Source organism: Nerophis ophidion, linkage group LG09 (assembly GCF_033978795.1).
Source record: "Nerophis ophidion isolate RoL-2023_Sa linkage group LG09, RoL_Noph_v1.0, whole genome shotgun sequence".
Lineage (NCBI taxonomy): Eukaryota > Metazoa > Chordata > Actinopteri > Syngnathiformes > Syngnathidae > Nerophis > Nerophis ophidion.
The window spans coordinates 49,767,068-49,787,294 of record NC_084619.1 but is presented as its reverse complement, the minus strand read 5'-3'; the positions used below and the strand labels follow the sequence as shown (position 1 = coordinate 49,787,294).

Sequence of the window (20,227 nt, the reverse complement as noted above, 5' to 3'; positions counted from 1 at the left end):
AAGTTGTTTGATGCGAGCTTACACATAATGTACAGTACTGTAAACAAGAAAACTAATTTAAATAAAATCCTGTAAACCAAAAAACATGCAGTTAAAAAAAAAAAAAATCCTGTAAATGAAAAAAAAATTGTAAACGTAAAAAAATATATAATGAACAAAAACAAACGGAAAAAAAAATAAACTTCTACTACACGGATTTCAATTGAAGAGGATTTTTGGAAACGTGACCCCAGCGTTAAACGAGGAAACACTATATTTCTCTCAGTGACGTGTAAGGAATCTGAAGAGTCCCCATGTTGGCATCGAACATGTTTATTTTAGCGCGCCCTGATATAATTGGCCAGCTGGCTCGTGTCGTGTAACGGAGACCGGACACCATGGGAAAAAAGTCGAATGCACACAAAAAAAAAATCCCTGCATGTTCACTGATTATGTCAAACATTACTCAAATAAATATTGATAAGCCTTGAATAATTGCCTCCTTGACAAGAAGGAATGTGGCCTGTGCGGCACCTAAAACCAGAACATGTCAAGTAACCCGTAAAGATTCCACATCATTGTGTAATGCTGACACCCGCATGTACAGCATCCCAGTGTTTACAAAGATTGTTGTCATCAAGAGTGCGCAGGCTTGATAGCCGTGACAGTCAAAACAATTTTGTGCCAAAGTGGAGGGGTGGTGGTGGTGGTGATGGCGGCTGTGACCCCGCTGAAGGCAGACGAAGTGAAGGTTTGATGCTTCCATGTGACATTTGCCACACTTACCTTATCAAATGTCACACTTTTATCGGTGGGACACAGAGCACAGATACCACTTCTGTTTTTACCATCGCAGTGTTTACAGTACAAACACTACGCTCTGATGCATTCTCTGCTCAGTTGTGCAACACCCAACAAGTTAAGCAAGTACAGTCTTGTGTAGTTTTATCATGTACAGTAGGGGTCTTCTAAGTCTTCTCGTCCGAGGACCACTGACCTGTATACGTTGGTGTTTTAAACTAAAGGTAACTTGTTAATGTGCAATACTAAGATAATAATATATTCCTGTATAGCGCCGCTAATTGCTAGCTTCCTTAAACACTAACGTGAACATAATATAATTATTTATATTCATGTTTATATTTCAAACCTGCAAGGTGCAGTGAGTCGGGTGGCCATTCCACTACCATTTACCCGTTAGATCTGAAAAATTGTACCGGCAAACAGTTTTACTCTAGTACTGTAGGTGGCTGTAATAAATATTGCTGCAATGTTCAGTAAGCTTTTTTTCTGCCACAGCGCCATCTGTTGGACTTAGTGAGTGTATCGGAAGACAAGATTGGTCCACGCATGCTGGAACACTACGTCACTTCTGTCAACTTGTTTTACGGCAGTTTTGTTTATGCATGCCGTCTCTGTCACCATGATTTTGTTTTATGTAATCTTTATTTGAATAACAACATTATATAAAAGATTAGTGTATTTTTCAGACTATAAGTCGCAGTTTTTTTCATAGTTTGGCCAGGGGTGCGACTTATACTCGGGAGCGACTTATGAGTGAAATTATTAACACATTACCGTAAAATATTAAATAATATTATTTAGCTCATTCACGTAAGAGACTAGACGTATAAGATTTCATGCGATTTAGCGATTAGGAGGGACAGATTGTTTGGTAAACGTATAGCATGTTCTATATGTTATAGTTATTTGAATGACTCTTACCATAATATGTTATGTTAACATACCAGGCACATTCTCAGTTGGTTATTTATACCTCATATATCCATCCATCCATCCATCCATCCATCTTCTTCCCTTATCCGAGGTCGGGTCGCGGGGGCAACAGCCTAAGCAGGGAAACCCAGACTTCCCTCTCCCCAGCCACTTCGTCTAGCTCTTCCCGGGGGATCCCGAGGCGTTCCCAGGCCAGCCGGGAGACATAGTCTTCCCAACGTGTCCTGGGTCTTCCCCGTGGCCTCCTACCGGTTGGACGTGCCCTAAACACCTCCCTAGGGAGGCGTTAGGGTGGCATCCTGACCAGATGCCCGAACCACCTCATCTGGCTCCTCTCGATGTGAAGGAGCAGCGGCTTTACTTTGAGTTCCTCCCGGATGGCAGAGCTTCTCACCCTATCTCTAAGGGAGAGCCCCGCCACACGGCGGAGGAAACTCATTTCGGCCGCTTGTACCCGTGATCTTATCCTTTCGGTCATGACCCAAAGCTCATGACCATAGGTGAGGATGGGAACGTAGATCGACCGGTAAATTGAGAGCTTTGCCTTCCGGCTCAGCTCCTTCTTCACCACAACGGATCGGTACAACGTCCGCATTACTGAAGACGCCACACCGATCCGCCTGTCGATCTCACAATCCACTCTTCCCCCACTCGTGAACAAGACTCCTAGGTTCTTGAACTCCTCCACTTGGGGCAGGGGCTCCTCCCCAACCCGGGGATAGCATTCCACCCTTTTCCGGGCGAGAACCATGGACGCGGACTTGGAGGTGCTGATTGTCATTCCAGTCGCTTCACACTCGGCTGCGAACCGATCCAGTGAGAGCTGAAGATCCCGGTCAGATGAAGCCATCAGGACCACATCATCTGCAAAAAGCAGAGACCTAATCCTGCGGTCACCAAACCGGAACCCCTCAACGCCTTGACTGCGCCTAGAAATTCTGTCCATAAAAGTTATGAACAGAATCGGTGACAAAGGACAGCCTTGGCGGAGTCCAACCCTCACTGGAAATGTGTTCGACTTACTGCCGGCAATGCGGACCAAGCTCTGGCGCTGATCGTACAGGGAGCGGACCGCCACAATAAGACAGTCCGATACCCCATACTCTCTGAGCACTCCCCACAGGACTTCCCGAGGGACACGGTCGAATGCCTTCTCCAAGTCCACGAAGCACATGTAGACTGGTTGGGCAAACTCCCATGCACCCTCAAGAACCCTGCGGAGAGTATAGAGCTGGTCCACAGTTCCACGACCAGGACGAAAACCACACTGTTCCTCCTGAATCCGAGGTTCGACTATCCGGCGTAGCCTCCTCTCCAGTACACCTGAATAAACCTTACCGGGAAGGCTGAGGAGTGTGATCCCACGATAGTTGGAACACACCCTCCGGTCCCCCTTCTTAAAGAGAGGAACCACCACCCCGGTCTGCCAATCCAGAGGTACCGCCCCCGATGTCCACGCGATGCTGCAGAGTCTTGTCAACCAAGACAGCCCCACAGCCTCATATAACGTACAATTATTCAGCCTGTTGTTCACTATTCTTTATTTATTTTAAATTGCCTTTCAAATGTCTATTCTTGGTGTTGTGTTTTATCAAATAAATTTCCCCCAAAAAATGAGACTTATACTCCAGTGGGACTTATATATGTTTTTTCCTTCTTTATTATGCATTTTCGGCAGGTGCGACTTATTCTCCGGAGTGACTTATGCTCCGAAAAATACAGTAAATATCTAATTTCACAATGTACTGGTATGCATCTGTGGCTTATAGTCCGATGCGGCTATCCATCCATTTTCTACCGCTTGTCCCTTTTGGGGTGGCGGGGGGTGGTGGAGCCTATCTCAGCTGCATTCGGGTGGAAGGCGGGGTACACCCTGGACAAGTCGCCACCTCATCACAAGGCTAACACAGATAGACAGACAACATTCACACACATTCACACACTAGGACCCATTTACTTTTGCTAATCAACCTATCCCCATATTTTTTAATTATGCTCAAATTTAGTGGAAGCATATGTAAACTGGCTGTTCATCTTTGCACAAGTAAACACGTTGCAGGACTACTTGTATTCGGAGCAAATATATCTCAAAGATTAGATGAAAGGCAATACAATCAAATATTTGTTTTTTTTGCTAATATTCGGCTGGATAGGGACACTCTTAGTTTGGTGCTCATGCACAAGCCGTTGTGGGTCATCGCGTGTGAACACAGCCCGGATGCACAAGAATGTCAGTCAACTCACCAAGGGATCATGGCAAAGCAAGCAGCGCTATGTAGTTTGAGGACAGTGCACACAGATTGAGGTTAGGATTACGCGTTCAGGGCGCACATAGACGTGAACTACTGACCAAAGTCGATGTCCAGCAGCGCCGCGTTGGCTCCCTCCACCAGGATATTCTTGGGAGGCCCATGTAGAGCCTCGTACATGTAGTGCACACCATCCCTCACCATGGGCTTGATCTGCTCCACGTAATTCTGAAATGTGACGACAGAGAAGAGAGTCTATAATTAAGCTTTCTGAATTCATTCATTTCTATTCCTGCTCACCTTTAGCTTGACCAGCTCGCCCTCCACGTCTATCTGCAGACTGGGGTACATGTCCTGGTACTGCTGGGCCAAGACTTTATACCTGAAACATTTGAAAACTCATCATTAACAACAAACTATTTTTTCAACTTAAAATATTATTGGGAGTACATGTTGGCCGCCACACAGACGACGGCATGCTGGATTTGACACATGTATATTAGTTTATTAAATGATTCATTGAAGCAACAAATGAATTAAGGATTTTTTCTAATCGATTACATCAATTAATTGTTGAATACATAATTCTGAACACTCATATTATTTCAAATGCAGCTTCTGGAGTTAGTATAAATAGTCTACATGTGGACGTTGTCTGCAGCCACAGCTGTTAATGCAACACTTATTACACTGGGCTTGATGTAATGAGAAAAAAGCTGAACATTTGAAAGTCTATGTATGTGAGGAACGTTTTTATTTTTTTACTTTTATTTTTTAAATCCCACAAACAGACATATCAAAACAAAGTGTAATCTTTGACAAATTGTTTTACTATTAGTTAATACAATCAAAATTTCATCTTTTTAAGGCGTATTTTAGTTATTTTTTGTATTTAAATGTTTTACATTTTTACTGTTGTTTTTTCGACAATATGTTGCAGATCAACAAAAATTGAGCTTCGGTCCGCAAATGGCCACCTGGCCGGACTTCGGACACCCCAGTAATATCTAACATTAAACAAGTTTTCATCTATAATACAATGCTGATGCAAATCGTATTTTCCCGACCATAGGGCGCACCGGATTATTAGTCGCACTGTGTTTTCAAACAAAAGGCGCATCAAAGAGGTGATTTTATAATTTTTTCCCCCTAAATTTAAAACTCAAATTAATACCGTAAGACTAATGTAAAATCCAGACTGTAAGACGCTACTTTTTTCTTTTTCTCTTGACTAACGGCCATAATGTTTTGTGTAAGATAGTTTTCACGAAACAAGCAGAAACACCGAAAAGGTGTGTTACTGTTTGTGCTATGACACCATCTTTTGGACGAATTCGCTCCCTGCAGTTGTTGCGGGTTGAAAATGTATAGCCTTAAACCGGAAGTAAAACTGTCCATAGCGTTTCTGATCGAAAGATTCGTCATTCATCACTCTAAGCAACGTTTGTAAGATTTACAATGTAACTAAAACAATTCTTACTTACTAAACAGTCCCATGTGTGATTTCTGTAGGAGTGTTTTATTGCATATTTGAACGTGTTATCATCATCAAGCCATCAAAGTTTACTTATGTAGCCCTTAATCGCAGGTATCTTGAAGGGCTGCACTAGACACATTGCCATAATGTAATCAAGCTAGCGTCGTTAGCATTAGTGAATATGTTAACATGTTTACGAGTGTCTTGGATAGAATTAACATACAATGGCATTCTTTTTGTATTGTTTCAGTTTCACAAATTCCTCAGTTAATTCCCCAAAATGTCACCGTGAAGTTATTGACTCTATTTAGCTGATTGGAGAGCTAACTTTCGCAGCGAGTGAGTCTATGACGATGTCTTCTGTTTCTGATCATCCGTTTTACTGCCATGTTAGTCACCGTTTGGAAACAAAAAAGGTATGCAAATAAAAATTTACAAATCATTTCCGTGTAAATAACTAATTTCCCAACATATACATCTACGGTTATGTATGAAGAAATATTTGTTTCTCCAAAAATTTTGCGGGTGCGTCTTGTATACGGGTGCGCTCTACAGTCTGGAAAATATGGTAATCTTACATGCTGCACTGTGAAATTAACTCAGAAGCGTCAAGATGTACACTAAAAATTATGAAAATTGCAGTTCTTCTGTGTTTAGTTAAAAAGGGGCTAAGCATGTGCTTTGAATGGACCATATAATTAGGGACAGGTTTTTGAGGTCAACTTTTAAAAACGTAAAGGAACGACGAGCTATCAGCGATAGTAATTGTACGCACACACACAGTCTACTCACAGTTGGAGTACAGTTTTATGGGGCCTTTAAAGGGCTGAATGTCGCCACGCACAATAAAAGAATGTACACAAACCTTTCTGAGAAATGTGTGAAATCTGCCAGAAGGTCACATATCCTAAGGCCGCTGCGTGCCGCCTTGGCAGAATAAACCGGACCGATGCCTTTCTTTGTCGTCCCTAGGCTGATTGCGTCACAGACAGAGAGAGACAAAAATGTGATGTGATTTTGGCCCCTTTTCACACAAACGTAGAGACATTTATTCAAATTGACACAGATTGTTATAGATTCAGCCTCCACACAATAATATCACCTACACACTTTCACCCGACTCAGCATTTTCCCTTCTTCAGCTCGCTAACCATCACACATTATGGCAAATTTGTATCTATTAAAAGAGACCTTTAGCATAGATGGCTTTTGGCTGAACTTGCCTGCCAGCCATCCTGACGGCTGATTGGGTTTGATCATTAACCCTGGCACGTAGCACACTTCTCTAAAACAAGACTGGAGGCATCACGCTGTCGACTTGATATGAGACTTTACAGCCAGGACGTGGGCCATATAGCTACTTTCATAATGACTATCTTTAATAAGAAGGTTAGTATTTCTGTGGAAGACCTTTCTACAGCTCAACAATGCTCCTTTATCCGACTGACAGAACTCATATCTGCTTTCTTTCTATGTTTGTGGGTTTTGGCAACGCACAACTCTTTCTACGACACCAGGCAAGGCTTGAAGGATGCCTGGAGGTGTTGGAAAACCACAAGGTCATTAAATGTCTTCTTAAGCTCTAAACACACACAGGCACACACACAGTCAAGGCCTTTAAGCTGGTGAAGACAAGCCAGCTTTCAAAAGGATTTAACGGAGTCTTTCTTCATGTTAATAATGGGAATTATTCACATTTAATGTCTGTTTGAACACACTGCACTATCATAACACAAAGTTGAACAAAAAAAACTGCTGTTCAAGCACCTTAAAACAGGTGTATTAAACTGGCGGCCCACTGGCCACATTCAGCCCACCAAAGCTTTTAGTTTGGCCAGCCGAACATCATCCGAATAGGCTTGATGAAACCATACAAAATAGGGTTGCTCATGTATGCAGTACTACTGTAAGCATGCGGGGGGGGGGGGGGGCAACAGTGAAGCAAATGTGTCACAATGAAGCAGCAGTGGGTAAGTAAAAGAAGATGGCACAATCAACCCTGACAAAAATGTAAATAAATCTGAATGTATTGAAATTGCTGACTTTGTGATGCCTTCTGTATTCGTGGTCGTGTTGTTTTTGGCTGTTAAACTCTGGCGATCAAAACTGGTTAAATACATATAGCGCTGAATTTGACCAACAGAGGGCGATAAAACTATTACAGCTTAGGTTTAATTGTGTGAAACCACATTTGTGCAATGTTTGCTGTGTGTATAAACACTAAACCTTATATTTATTTTATGCAACCTACACAATGGACATTATGTAAAATACACAAATTACATTACACTTTTGTAATGTTTGTATTTTCAGTCTTACAAACCTAAATAAAAGGAAGAAGTCTTAAGAAGTAAAACAGTGGAAGAAAAATAATTCCAAAGAAGGAACGAAACTTAGCATCTGTTTCTTCCTGCTGTTATCTGTCCAGCTCCACACACTGGAAACGAGTAGGGAGCGCAAAATAATTAATTTATTTACAGTGCGGTATGAAAGCTGATGTGTTTACGTTGTGAATAAGTAAACACAGTCTCAAAGGAATATAACCTGCTAGGCACTCTGTAAACAAACATCTAAATGTTGATGTCCTTCCCCTGAGGCCTTTGGCTCTTGAAACTGCAGTCCTCTTCATTATGTAGTTGAATAGCCCTGACCTGGATCTATTTTGAAGTTTGTCCACTACTTTTAAACCACATCACCCATTCTGTTTGTTTTAAACAGTGTTTTAAAAGATACGTTTTAATAATTAGTGAACGTGAGCAATTAGGGAAAAAGACATGATGCAAAAATCTCGAAAACGCACAATTCAAGTATTAAAAACAAATTAAGCACCTGTAGCAAAATAAACTGATTATTGAACTAGAAAGATAACTATAGATGACAACAATGCATACCACTACTAGGGATGGGTACCGAATCCAGTATGTTTTTTCCAGCAATCAAATCACCAAACTCTTAACGGTGCACATGAACTCACGCCCGGTTGCCGACTCTTTGCACTTGGCGATCACTAAAGCAGTACTGAGTGGACTCAGCCGAACCAGAATTATGTAATGTTTAAATTTTCAATGCCAACAAATATATTAACTCCAACATAATTAAAGTAAGGCTCCACTTTTACAAAAATGTAGTAGCTTAATGTCAATAAATATTGACTTTGCTATTGCTATGCTACTGATTAGCATTAGTGATTTTACATGGCTATTTCAAATCTCCAAATTTTTTATTGAAAACTACAACTCAGATGTGTGTTACATACAAAGAGCTGGTGTGTAATAAGAAAAATACTTACAGTATTAACACCTTTTAGGACGCAACTAAAGACTAGACAGCAAAGATTGAACTATATAGCCAACACAACAGAAAATGGGCACTACGTAAATTAACAATTTAACTTTTCGTAGTGTAGATACTTCACAAACTGATGTTTAGCTTCGCTGGTATCAAATATCTTTCCTGGGTGACAGTTTATGAAGTGATGACCTGTCCAGGGTGCTGCCTTCCACCCGATTACAGCTGGCTCCAGTTCTCCCGCGACATTGAGCGAATCGAGCCGTAGAAGTGGATGGATGGATTGAGGATTCATCAAGTAGCTTTTGAGTATTTCCCGCGGTGTAAATTTTTTGGGGGGTAATTTTCCTCTGTGAGGTGCGATGTGACTTTGTTGTCCAGGAAACTTTGCACAACACAGACTTTCTTTACTCAGTCGAAGAGGTTATGATTTTGCCAGGGTTTGTTTGTGTGTTTGTTAAGCAACTTGATTTTTTTTTAGTAAATGTCTAAAAAACAATTCCTCTTATCTTCAACGAACACGCGTCCCTTACCTTCTCGGCTTTGCGCTGCGCAGAGGATCCTGAGAGATGTAGTTTATCTCGAGACCTGGCCAAAGCCAAAGAGCCAGACAAAAACTACACACCAAGTTTTTGTTCGATACTGTCATGCGGCACAGTATTATTCCAAAAACTGAAACCAAAATACTGTGGTATCTACAGTATCGTTAAACACCTATTAATTCAAAATTATTATTTTCATAGCAACAGCATACAAAAACGGTTTATGGCCTTCTAAATACATCATTCAACATTATAAATATGAAAGAACACACTTTAGTCCCTTTTACACTATTTTAATCCAATATAAAAAAGTTGTCTGAGGCTGAATCAATCAGTGGCCATGATACTGAAAAGCACACTCTGTTTGGTTTGGTGTCATCTGTGGCCAATACTACTATAACATTTTTAGTAAATTTTTCCATTTTTATGCTTGAAAATGCTTAATTTAGGATTAAATAATTGTAAAATATGCGTATATTTTTTATAAATATCCCCCCGAAACCTGCTGTGTGATAAAGCCGCAATATTTGAAGCGCGGTGTGGCTAGGATAACGTTATTGCCTGCAGCAATATCCCAACTGTGGATGCATCAGACCGTGTTCTGTGTCCCCTGAAGACCTTGTTAAAATTCCATGTTTTGTTTGTGTTGCGGCCATGTTGGTTGGACTAAGCTGTTTCCTTACTTTTTGCCTGCTTGCTCTTGCCTCAGCTGTTCCTGAACGCCATCCACGGCTTGGTGGAAGTCAAACACTGCGGAGGAGGCAGAGAGGGGACACGCGCGCTCACACACAACGGAGAAGGTCAAGACAATCACAATCTCATACGACACACACTAACACACGTACTAACACACACACACGCACACGTCTGTGCAGGTGCTACATACCGATGTGCGCTCTGTCGGAGATGATCAACCTTTTCTCCCAGCCTTTGAGACCTGCGCCCCAAATATAGTTTGACACTCAACAGACTGAAGGCCAATCACGCTCATCTTGGACACGACGAGCAATCAACTCACTTTTCCCTTTGCGCTCGTTCTTTTCGGCCTCTTCAAACAGGCCTGGAAGGTGGATCACGACGCCGTTACCTGACGTGAACACAACCAGAAGCACACTCGGTGAGGATACTAGGCGCCCTCTATTTGTTCTACTCTAAATGCTCTGTAAGACAACCTCAAAGCTGTACAATCAGTATTAGTTCCCATGTCCAACAACATTTTTCTTGACGGTGACCATGTTTTTTAACCAATTTTGTTCAGATTTTACACACATGTGATCATTGGTCGACTAAAAGGTGTCAAATTGGTGTTGATCCGACAAAACACCCTAAATTTACAGTGGGTGTTTTTTATAACAGTGCGAGAAACGTAAATATAATCAAACCTTTGGGGCCGGGGTGTTAAGTTTGTTTTCATTGCAGGCCACATTGCGGTTATTGTTACAAACGGCCCTCTGAGGGCAACCATGAGTATATTAATTTAAACGTATAATAACCTCAACTCTTTTTGGTTAGAATATTTTTTTACTACCAGATTGCTAACTTGCTTTTAAATTTGTAGGTTTTGACAACCCCAGGGTTTAGCCCCAGGGTGGGGATTGGGGCATGGCCAGGGGAGAGGTCATCATGACATCTTTAAACAGTTTGCATAACTTTCTTTGATCCATATATGTTCTTTAAAAAGGCCAGAAACAAAAAAAACAGCTGTTGTAAGAGTAGTGTATGTACTGTATGTGTGTGTGTGCTCCTTTAAGAATGGCAGTATGAGGGGTGAATGACCTGAGTAAGTAAGTGGGCAAGTTAGGAGAGGTAGCGGTAGCATTGTGTAGGAGTGTTAATAGCACGGTGGAGGTCCAGTTGTGCCCTGTGGAAATTATAAATAAAGTGACAAAGTTGTAATTAATCCACCAAAGAGTGGAGCCCCGACAAAATATCGGCCCTTGAGGGAACATCTCCCCTGCGCTCCTTGACCAGTCTGGGAGGAGTCAAGCAGGAGAAGTGTAAAACAGCACTTGCAACACGGCGCCTCCCTGTTTAAAGTGTCACCTTTACTGTTAGTTTTGAAGCCAAAATACCAACCATATTGCATTTCACGCACCCTCTATATTAACCAGTAGAATTACTGTTTTATGCAATTCTTCCCCACAAAGTTGTTATTGCTTGTACGCACTTTGTGTGTGCGTTTTGACACACTCAACATGATGCGCCTCGGTTCTGTAGTCACCGCCAAACATCAGCATTAAGATGAAAGAATGATATTTGATATATGATAATGATACAGGGCTTCACGGTGGCAGAGGGGTTGGTGCGTCTGCCTCACAATACGAAGGTCCTGAGTAGTCCTGGGTTCAATCCCGGGCTCGGGATCTTTCTGTGTGGAGTTTGCATGTTCTCCCCCGTGACTGCATGGGTTCCCTCCGGGTACTCCAGCTTCCTCCCACTTCCAAAGACATGCACCTGGGGATAAGCTGATTGGAAACACTAAATTGGCCCTAGTGTGTGAATGTGAGTGTGAATGTTGTCTGTCTGTCTGTGTTGGCCCTGCGATGAGGTGGCAACTTGTCCAGGGTGTACCCCGCCTTCTGCCCGATTGTAGCTGAGATAGGCACCAGCGCCCCTCGTGACCCCAAAGGGAATAAGCGGTAGAAAATGGATGGATGGATGAATGAATAATGACATATATTTTTCAAAGGCAGTATAGTACCGATTTCAATTGATTAGTGCAGCAATACTTTATTTGTATACTAACTAAAACTATACTAATACTAGTGTATACTTTATATCGTACAACCCTTACACACGCGCGCGCACACACAAATAAAATGGTTATAGGTGATAATTTATTACATGCAAAGTCAATGTCGAGCCTCTATTTGTTATAATTTTGATGATCGATCCAAGATTTTCCTAAACTTCCAGCCATAATTATCAAGATGGCTTCACATATCTCACTTTGCATGTAATGAGTTAATCACATTATTGTGAAATTTTCACATGTTTTATTTTGTTTAATTTTACAGAATATTTAGTTCATATTTTTATTTTTAAAAATGTAATTTTTCTCCTACGCTACATATGTGCCTCTTAAGACACAATGTAAGCTTTGCAAGGTCATGTTACCTGTACAATAAAAATTGATGCTAATCAGAGGTGGGTAGTAGCGCGCTACATTTACTCCGTTACATTCACTTCAGTAACTTTTGGGATAAATTGTACTTCTATAAGTAGTTTTTATGCAACATACTTTTACTTGAGTATATTTATAGAGAAGAAACGCTACTTTTACTCCGCTCCATTTATCTACATTCAGCTCACTACTCGCTACTTTTTTTTTATCGATCCTTTAATGTTTGTTTTGGTTTTTCAAAGTAGGCTCTACGCATGCCTGCGTTTCACCAATCACATGCAGTCACTGGTGACGTTTGACCAATCAAACAGAGCCAGGCGGTCACATGACCCAACTTAAACAAGTTGAAAAACTTATTGTGGTGTTACTATTTAGTGGTCAATTGTACGGAATATGTACTGTACTGTGCAATCTACTAATAAAAGTTTCAATCAATCAATCAAAAGTGTAAAGGAAAAAAGACACTTTTTATTTCAACCGTATTTCCCGTCAAAAGCCTAAAGACTGATCGCAGAGTTCCTGTCTTCACAATAAAAGTGCCGCTCCATCGCGCCTGCGCTAACAAAATAAGAGTCTCCAAAAGCCAGCGCAAACAAGCTAGCAAGATACGGAGTTTGCCGCCAATGTATTTCTTGTAAAGTGTATAAAAACTAATATGGAAGCTGGACAAATAAGATGCCAAAAAACAACGACTTTCATGTGGTATTAGACGGAAAAGAGGAACTTTTTCTCTCCTTCATTTGAAAACGTGGACGTTATCAGCACTATACTGTCTGATTCCAATCAATGCAAGGCATCAGAATCAGGTTATACACCAACTTATATTCTTGTCTTCATGAAAGATAGGAATCTATGTGTTAAACATGCATGTATATTCATTAAAACACCTTTAACATGTCAACAAAAACGGCAAAATAAATCAATATAAATTATATACTGTATATATAAATGTATGTATGTATATGTGTGTATATATATATATATATATGTGTGTATATATATATATATATATATATATATATATATATATATATATATATATATATATATATATATATATATATATATATATATATATATATATATATATGTGTGTGTATGTATATATGTGTGTGTATGTATATGTATCTATGAGGTAGATCACCTCGACTTGGTCATTTATTAAGTAATTGATAAATGTTGAAAAACTTATTGGGGTGTTACCATTTAGTGGTCAATTGTACGGAATATGTACTGTACTTTGCAATCTACTAATAAAAGTTTCAATCAATCAATGCCTACTGAGCCTATGGTGCTGTTAATTTATTGTGGCTCAATGTGCCTTATTTTAATGTACTATTATTTAATATATATCATTGTTTTAGTTGGTTAAGAGATATTCCTAACTCTGAATTTGCTCATTGCTAATTTTATGTTTTTGTGCATTATTTGTTGCAGTAATCATTAAACAGTCAAGTTACTCATCAGTTACTCAGTACTTGAGTAGTTTTTTCACAACATACTTTTTACTTATACTCAAGTAAATATTTGGGTGACTACTTCTTACTTTTACTTGAGTAATAAATCTGTAAAGTAACAGTACTCTTACTTGAGTACAATTTCTGGCTACTCTACCCACCTCTGATGCTAATACAACTTTCTAAATACGAATCCATAAATTACCGAATCGTTAAGCAGAATAGGAAGTGGAATCGGAACCTCAAAAAATCTTATCAATTCCTATCCCTAACAGTGTGCCAGGAATAAATACATTAAGAGGAAGGCGTGGCTCAGGTGGTAGAGCGGCTGTGCCAGCAACTCGAGGGATCCAGGTTTGATCCGAGCTTCCGCCATCCGAGTCACATCCGTTATGTCCATGGGCAGGACACTTCACCCTTGCTCCTGATGGGGTGTAGTTATGGCCTTGGATGGCAGCTCCCGCCGTTAGTGTATGAATGTGTGTATGAATGGGTGAATGTGGAAACAGTGTCAAAGCAGCAGAGTACCTTGAAGGTAGAAAAACGCTAACAGTACGCCCCATAAAATGCTTTGAGCATTTTTTCTGCATGATCATGTAGGAGTGTAAGTCTTTGGGTATCTAATAATTCCATCCGATTAATGGGGTGATGATTTTTGCAACGTATTATATCTAATATATTTATAGTGAAACTTTTTCAAAACATGTTACAAGTTAGAAAAGCTCCTTCTGGTTGCATGAATATGGCTTAACACACATATATATATATATATATATGTATATATATATATAATATTTTATTAGAGCGTATCAAAACACGAATTGGTATGTTAGACTTAGCCCTATCTTGGTTTAACTCTTATCTTACTGACAGGATGCAGTGCGTTTCCCATAACAATGTGACCTTGGACTATGTTAAGGTAACGTGTGGAGTTCCCCAGGGTTCGGTCCTTGGCCCTGCACTCTTCAGCATCTACATGCTGCCACTAAGCAACATCAGACGCAAATACGGTGTTACCTTTCACTGTTATGCGGATGACACCCAAATCTACATGCTGACCAACACGCGTGTCTTAATGAAATTAAACAATGGATGTCCGCCAACTTTTTGCAACTCAACGCCAAAAAATCGGAAATACTGATTATCGGTCCTGCTAGACACCGACCTCTATTTAATAATACAACTTTAACATTTGACAAACAAACAATTAAACAAGGCAACTCGGTAAAGAATTTGGGTATTATCTTAGACCCAAGTCTCTCGTTTGAGTCACACATTAAAAGCGTTACTAAAACGGCCTTCTTTCATCTCTGTAATATCGCTAAGATTCGCTCCATTTTGCCCACTAAGAACGCTGAAATCATTATGCATGTGTTTGTTACGTCTCGTCTCGATTCCTGTAACGTATTATTTTCGGGTCTACCCATGTCTAGCATTAAATGATTACAGTTGGTATTAAATGCAGCTGCTAGACTTTTGACAAGAACAAGAAAGTTTGATCATATTACGCCTATACTGGCTCACCTGCACTGGCTTCTTGTGCACTTAAGATGTGACTTTAAGGTTTTACTACTTACGTACAAAATACTACACGGACTACACGGTCGAGCTCCAGCCTATCTTGCCGATTGTATTGTACCATATGTTCCGGCAAGAAATCTGCGTTCAAAGGATTCCGGATTATTAGTGATTCTCAGAGCCCCAAAAAAGTCTGCGGGCTATAGGGCGTTTTCCATTCGGGCTCCAGTACTCTGGAATGCCCTCCCGGTAACAGTTTGAGATGCTACCTCAGTAGAAGCATTTAAGTCTCATCTTAAAACTCATTTGTATACTCTAGCCTTTAAATAAACCCCCTTTTTAGACCAGTTGATCTGCCGTTTGTTTGTTTTTTCACCTATGTCCGGTCCGGTGGCCATGGATGAAGTACTGGCTGTCCAGAGTCGGGACCCAGGATGGAACGCTTGTCCAGAGCCGGGACCCAGGATGGACCGCTCGCTTGTGTATCGGTTGGGGACATCTCTGCGCTGCTGATCCGCCTCCGCTTGGGATGGTTTCCTGCTGGCTCCACTTTGGACGGGACTCTCGCTACTATATTGGATCCACTTTGGTCTGGATTCTCACGGTTATGTTAGATCCACTATGGATTGGACTTTCACAATATATGTGGGCTCTACCGAGGATGTCGTCGTGGTTTGTGCAGCCCTTTGAGACACTTGTGATTTAGGGCTATATAGATAAACATACATACATACATACATATATATATATATATATATATATACATATATATATATATATATATATATATATATATATATATATATATATATATATATATATATATATATATATATATGTAATTTTTAAATTAATTTTACAAGAAATGTTTATGAATTGATTTAGATGAATAAGAATTAATAAAAATAATTCAAATGTGAATTATTTTTTTGTCCACCCCTATGATCAGTTAGTATTAAAGTGTACAACATATACAATTGCCTGCAGTACATTTTCTGCCCAAATTTAAAGAACAACTCTATTTAACAAGAAACTGTTTTATTGTGTCCAGCTTTTATCAGGACACATTGACAATGTGACGGACTACATACAATAAAGTGGCAGGTCAAATAAATAATGTGGGCGGCCAGATTTGGCCCCTGGGTTTTGAGTTTGACACCTGTGGGGGTTTATTAACAGTGCCACCAAGCTTCGTATTTGCTCGAAAAACGGCATGCTGTGCCAAATTGTCACCGTGGCTTGTCTGATTCAATTTCTGCTTTTTGCTAAACTTAACTCCACACTTATTGGGATTGGGGTCCAAAAATTTAATTAGTATCGACGGATCAGACATCTTGTATGTTAAAGTGAATGTTAAGTGCGAGAATGGAAAGCATTAGCTAATGAAGTTACTGCAGATGAGCAGATGCACTGAAATCTGCAGTTTAGCGACAAGCCAATGGATCAAACGATGGATGCTCTCTAAAGGGGTGCTGTAAATGGGATAGTAAAAAGGAAATGGGGGTTTGTCAGCGTAACGTACCGATGAAGGCGGTGACTTTGGGGTTGATGATGCCGCTGGGGAGGAGGTGAAAGTCGTACTCCACTGAGTCGACCACTACTGTGTGTCCCGCGTTGTTGCCACCCTGCGTGGGAGAGACCACATTAACATGACACACACACACACAAACACACACACACACACACACACACACACACACACACACACACACACACACACACACACACACACACACACACACACACACACACACACCCCTTAGAAGCGTGAAAGTCCTGGAACTTTGTTTGGCTGAGATGGAATGCAGCCTGTACAGATCAGCAGGTAGCAACAAGCAGAAAAAGATAGCAACAAGGAGTGCGCGGGCCCCCTTTAATGTCCAAACCGTTTGCGTGAGGTTCACGTTACCGTCAGTCTACCCAAAGGCGGCTACAAATGTAGCTTACCACCACATGTAAATGTGCCATGAATGAATAATAGGCTCCGACTGTAAAGCGCCTTTTAACAACCCACCGCCGTCACAGATTTGGCGATACATGTTCGCTAGGGGTGCACATGCAAAAAAAAAAAAAGGAGTCACAATTGAATCGCGTTTATTTATTTTGATTTTAAATGTATCTATTATTGAACTATTTGAAAAAATGTTTACTAATTTTTTTCTTATATAAATACATTTCTAACAAGATGCCATTTACATACAACCAGAAGGAGCATTTCCAACCTGTAACCAGTTTCACTACAATTACTATGCCAAATAATACATTACAAGAATCAAGAATAGTGTTGATTCAAAAATCGATTCTGAATCGAATAGTCAACACAGTTATTCGGATAGGATTGAATTGTTATGTGACAAGTGATTCACACTTCATATCAAAACAAACAACGAGGCAGGGCTAAGATAAAGTACATCAGAATGGCAACACAGGGACATAGGGAGACATTGGACAACTTACAGTGCTAGAAAGTACTTGTGTTCTTTGCACTATTTCACTAAATTCAGGCTGATATTGGCAATAATGATGCAATACAGACACTTTGTGAATTTTTTAAAAATTGGTGTATTTCGGGGGGTTAGTGCATGTGCCTCACAATACGAAGGTCCTGAGTAGTCCTGGGTTCAATACCGGGCTCGGGATCTTTCTGTGTGGAGTTTGCATGTTCTCCCCATGACTGCGTGGGTTCCCCCCAGGTACTCCGGCTTCCTCCCACCGCCAATAACATGCACCTGGGGATAGGTTGATTGGCAACATTAAATTAGCCCTAGTGTGTGAATGTGAGTGTGAATGTTGTCTGTCTATCTGTGTTGGCCCTGTGATGAAGTGGCGACTTGTCCAGGGTGTACCCCATCTTCCGCCCGAATGCAGCTGAGATAGGCTCCATCACCCCACTTGGACGGATGGAAATCATCTTCAAAAGGGTATACAATCACCGGGCGAAACAAATGATGGCTTTAATCTGCACTAACTGTGTTCTTATTTATAATAAACTCTGTCTATGGTGTCTCCAAATAGCCTACAATAAAATGATAAATACACGTGCTGTTCTGTAACACTGAGTGACTCTTTAACTGCCAGTCATTTTCTTAAATAAACAAATGACAGACTGAATGCTGCTGCGCTTGCACATTTTGTACTTGCATAGGCGGAAGATAAAGTAGTTCCCACCAATCGTGTTTCATTTAGACAATAAATCAATGGTGTAGTTACTTCACACTGTTACTGTTAATGATATACGTTATCTCAAATTACTCAAGTATTGATATTTTGATTTGAGAGACTCGATATTAGAGCATAAAGATCTCGTATCGATATTGCAGTATCGTTCTGCACATCACTCGTGGAAAGACAGCAAAGACCTCGAGAAGATGAGAGAAGAGTTTTGCAAACATGTAAAAGTGAAATGTGTGTACTATCAAACAGAGTTTGCATTACACAACAATACTAAATCAATTGCTATGCGCACTTGGACATATTTAATTGGATTAAAAGCCTAACCGGTATAAAACTTCTTCATGTAAACATGCCATTCAGAATATTCTGACCCGATTACACACACATTCGGATCAAAATGTATTCCGATAGAGACAAGTGGTTTATGCCAATAGTAATTCGGATTGTAGCATAAAAAAAAACACATCTTCCGAAATTCAGGTTGTGATTATCCTTACTGCGCATGTCTTTAATGTCAGATATACTTTGTTGGTAGAGGTGGGACTAAATTTAAGTCTTGAAATTAAGCGCTTGTCTTGCTGTTGTCTACTCCTATTCAACGTGTAAAGACAAAGTGTTATAACAAGACTAGCAAAAACAAGATGTATGGTACAGAGTGTCATGTGTCGATGTACCAATAAAAGGAATTCTGTTATCATCTTAACAAGCTGTTTTATTCACAACATTACAGCTACTCCAAGTGCCAACTGCTAGCCTCAGACACATACACAGAACGTTGTAACATGAAGATATGCAGCAACTTATACATATCGCAACATAAATGGCAAAGAACAGCTCCATTTCAAAAAGAGAGGTAAAACAAAAGTAGTGAACAGAAGGACAACGTGATAACTGCTGTGATAATGTCGGACAAGCAGAAATGCACAAAGCCATGCTTATTTACAATGGAAGTCGACTGCTTCTTCAGCACCTGCAGTGAGCGAACTCGTATAAAAGATTGCGCCATAGCACAACAACAACACACCTTTCTGTTTATGTTATGTTCTGTGCATGTCAAAGAAAAGTATTCAGATTTAAGTTGTGATGCATAAAAAATGCACGTCATAAATCAGATATTTTTTTCAGGGTCCATTTACACAGTAACATTCTGATACAAATGATCAGATTGAATAAATGTTGTCATTATACGCATGGCCATTGATGCTGCACATTATTACAAACTCCGTTTCCATATGAGTTGAGAAATTGTGTTAGATGTAAATATAAACGGAATACAATGATTTGCAAATCATTTTCAACCCATATTCAGTTGAATATGCTACAAAGACAACATATTTGATGTTCAAACCGATAAACTTTTTTTTTTGTGCAAATAATCATTAACTTTAGAATTTGATGCCAGCAACATGTGACAAAGAAGTTGGGAAAGGTGGCAATAAATACTGATAAAGCTGAGGAATGCTCATCAAACACTTATATGGAACATCCTACAGGTGTGCAGGCTAATTGGGAACAGTTGGGTGCCATGATTGGGTATAAAAGCACTTCCATGAAATGCTAAGTAATTCACAAACAAGGATGGGGTGAGGGTCACCACTTTGTAAGCAAATTGTTGAACAGTTTTAGAACATTTCACAACGAGCTATTGCAAGGAATTTAGGGATTTTACCGTCTACCGTACG

At 40.2% G+C, this 20,227-nt stretch overlaps 1 protein-coding gene across 1 annotated transcript in view; it reads right to left on the bottom strand.

Annotated features, from left to right (window-relative positions):
• Positions 1-20,227, bottom strand: part of adss2 (adenylosuccinate synthase 2) — a 58,997-nt gene that overhangs the window by 18,723 nt on the left and 20,047 nt on the right. Inside the window, exons 2-8 of the mRNA XM_061911152.1 lie at positions 16,894-16,996; positions 10,291-10,359; positions 10,159-10,209; positions 9,956-10,022; positions 6,308-6,415; positions 4,266-4,347; positions 4,067-4,193 (exon numbers count right to left, since the gene is read on the bottom strand). Coding sequence (XP_061767136.1) covers positions 4,067-4,193; positions 4,266-4,347; positions 6,308-6,415; positions 9,956-10,022; positions 10,159-10,209; positions 10,291-10,359; positions 16,894-16,996 — 607 coding nt within the window. The remainder of the gene's footprint in view (positions 1-4,066; positions 4,194-4,265; positions 4,348-6,307; positions 6,416-9,955; positions 10,023-10,158; positions 10,210-10,290; positions 10,360-16,893; positions 16,997-20,227) is intronic.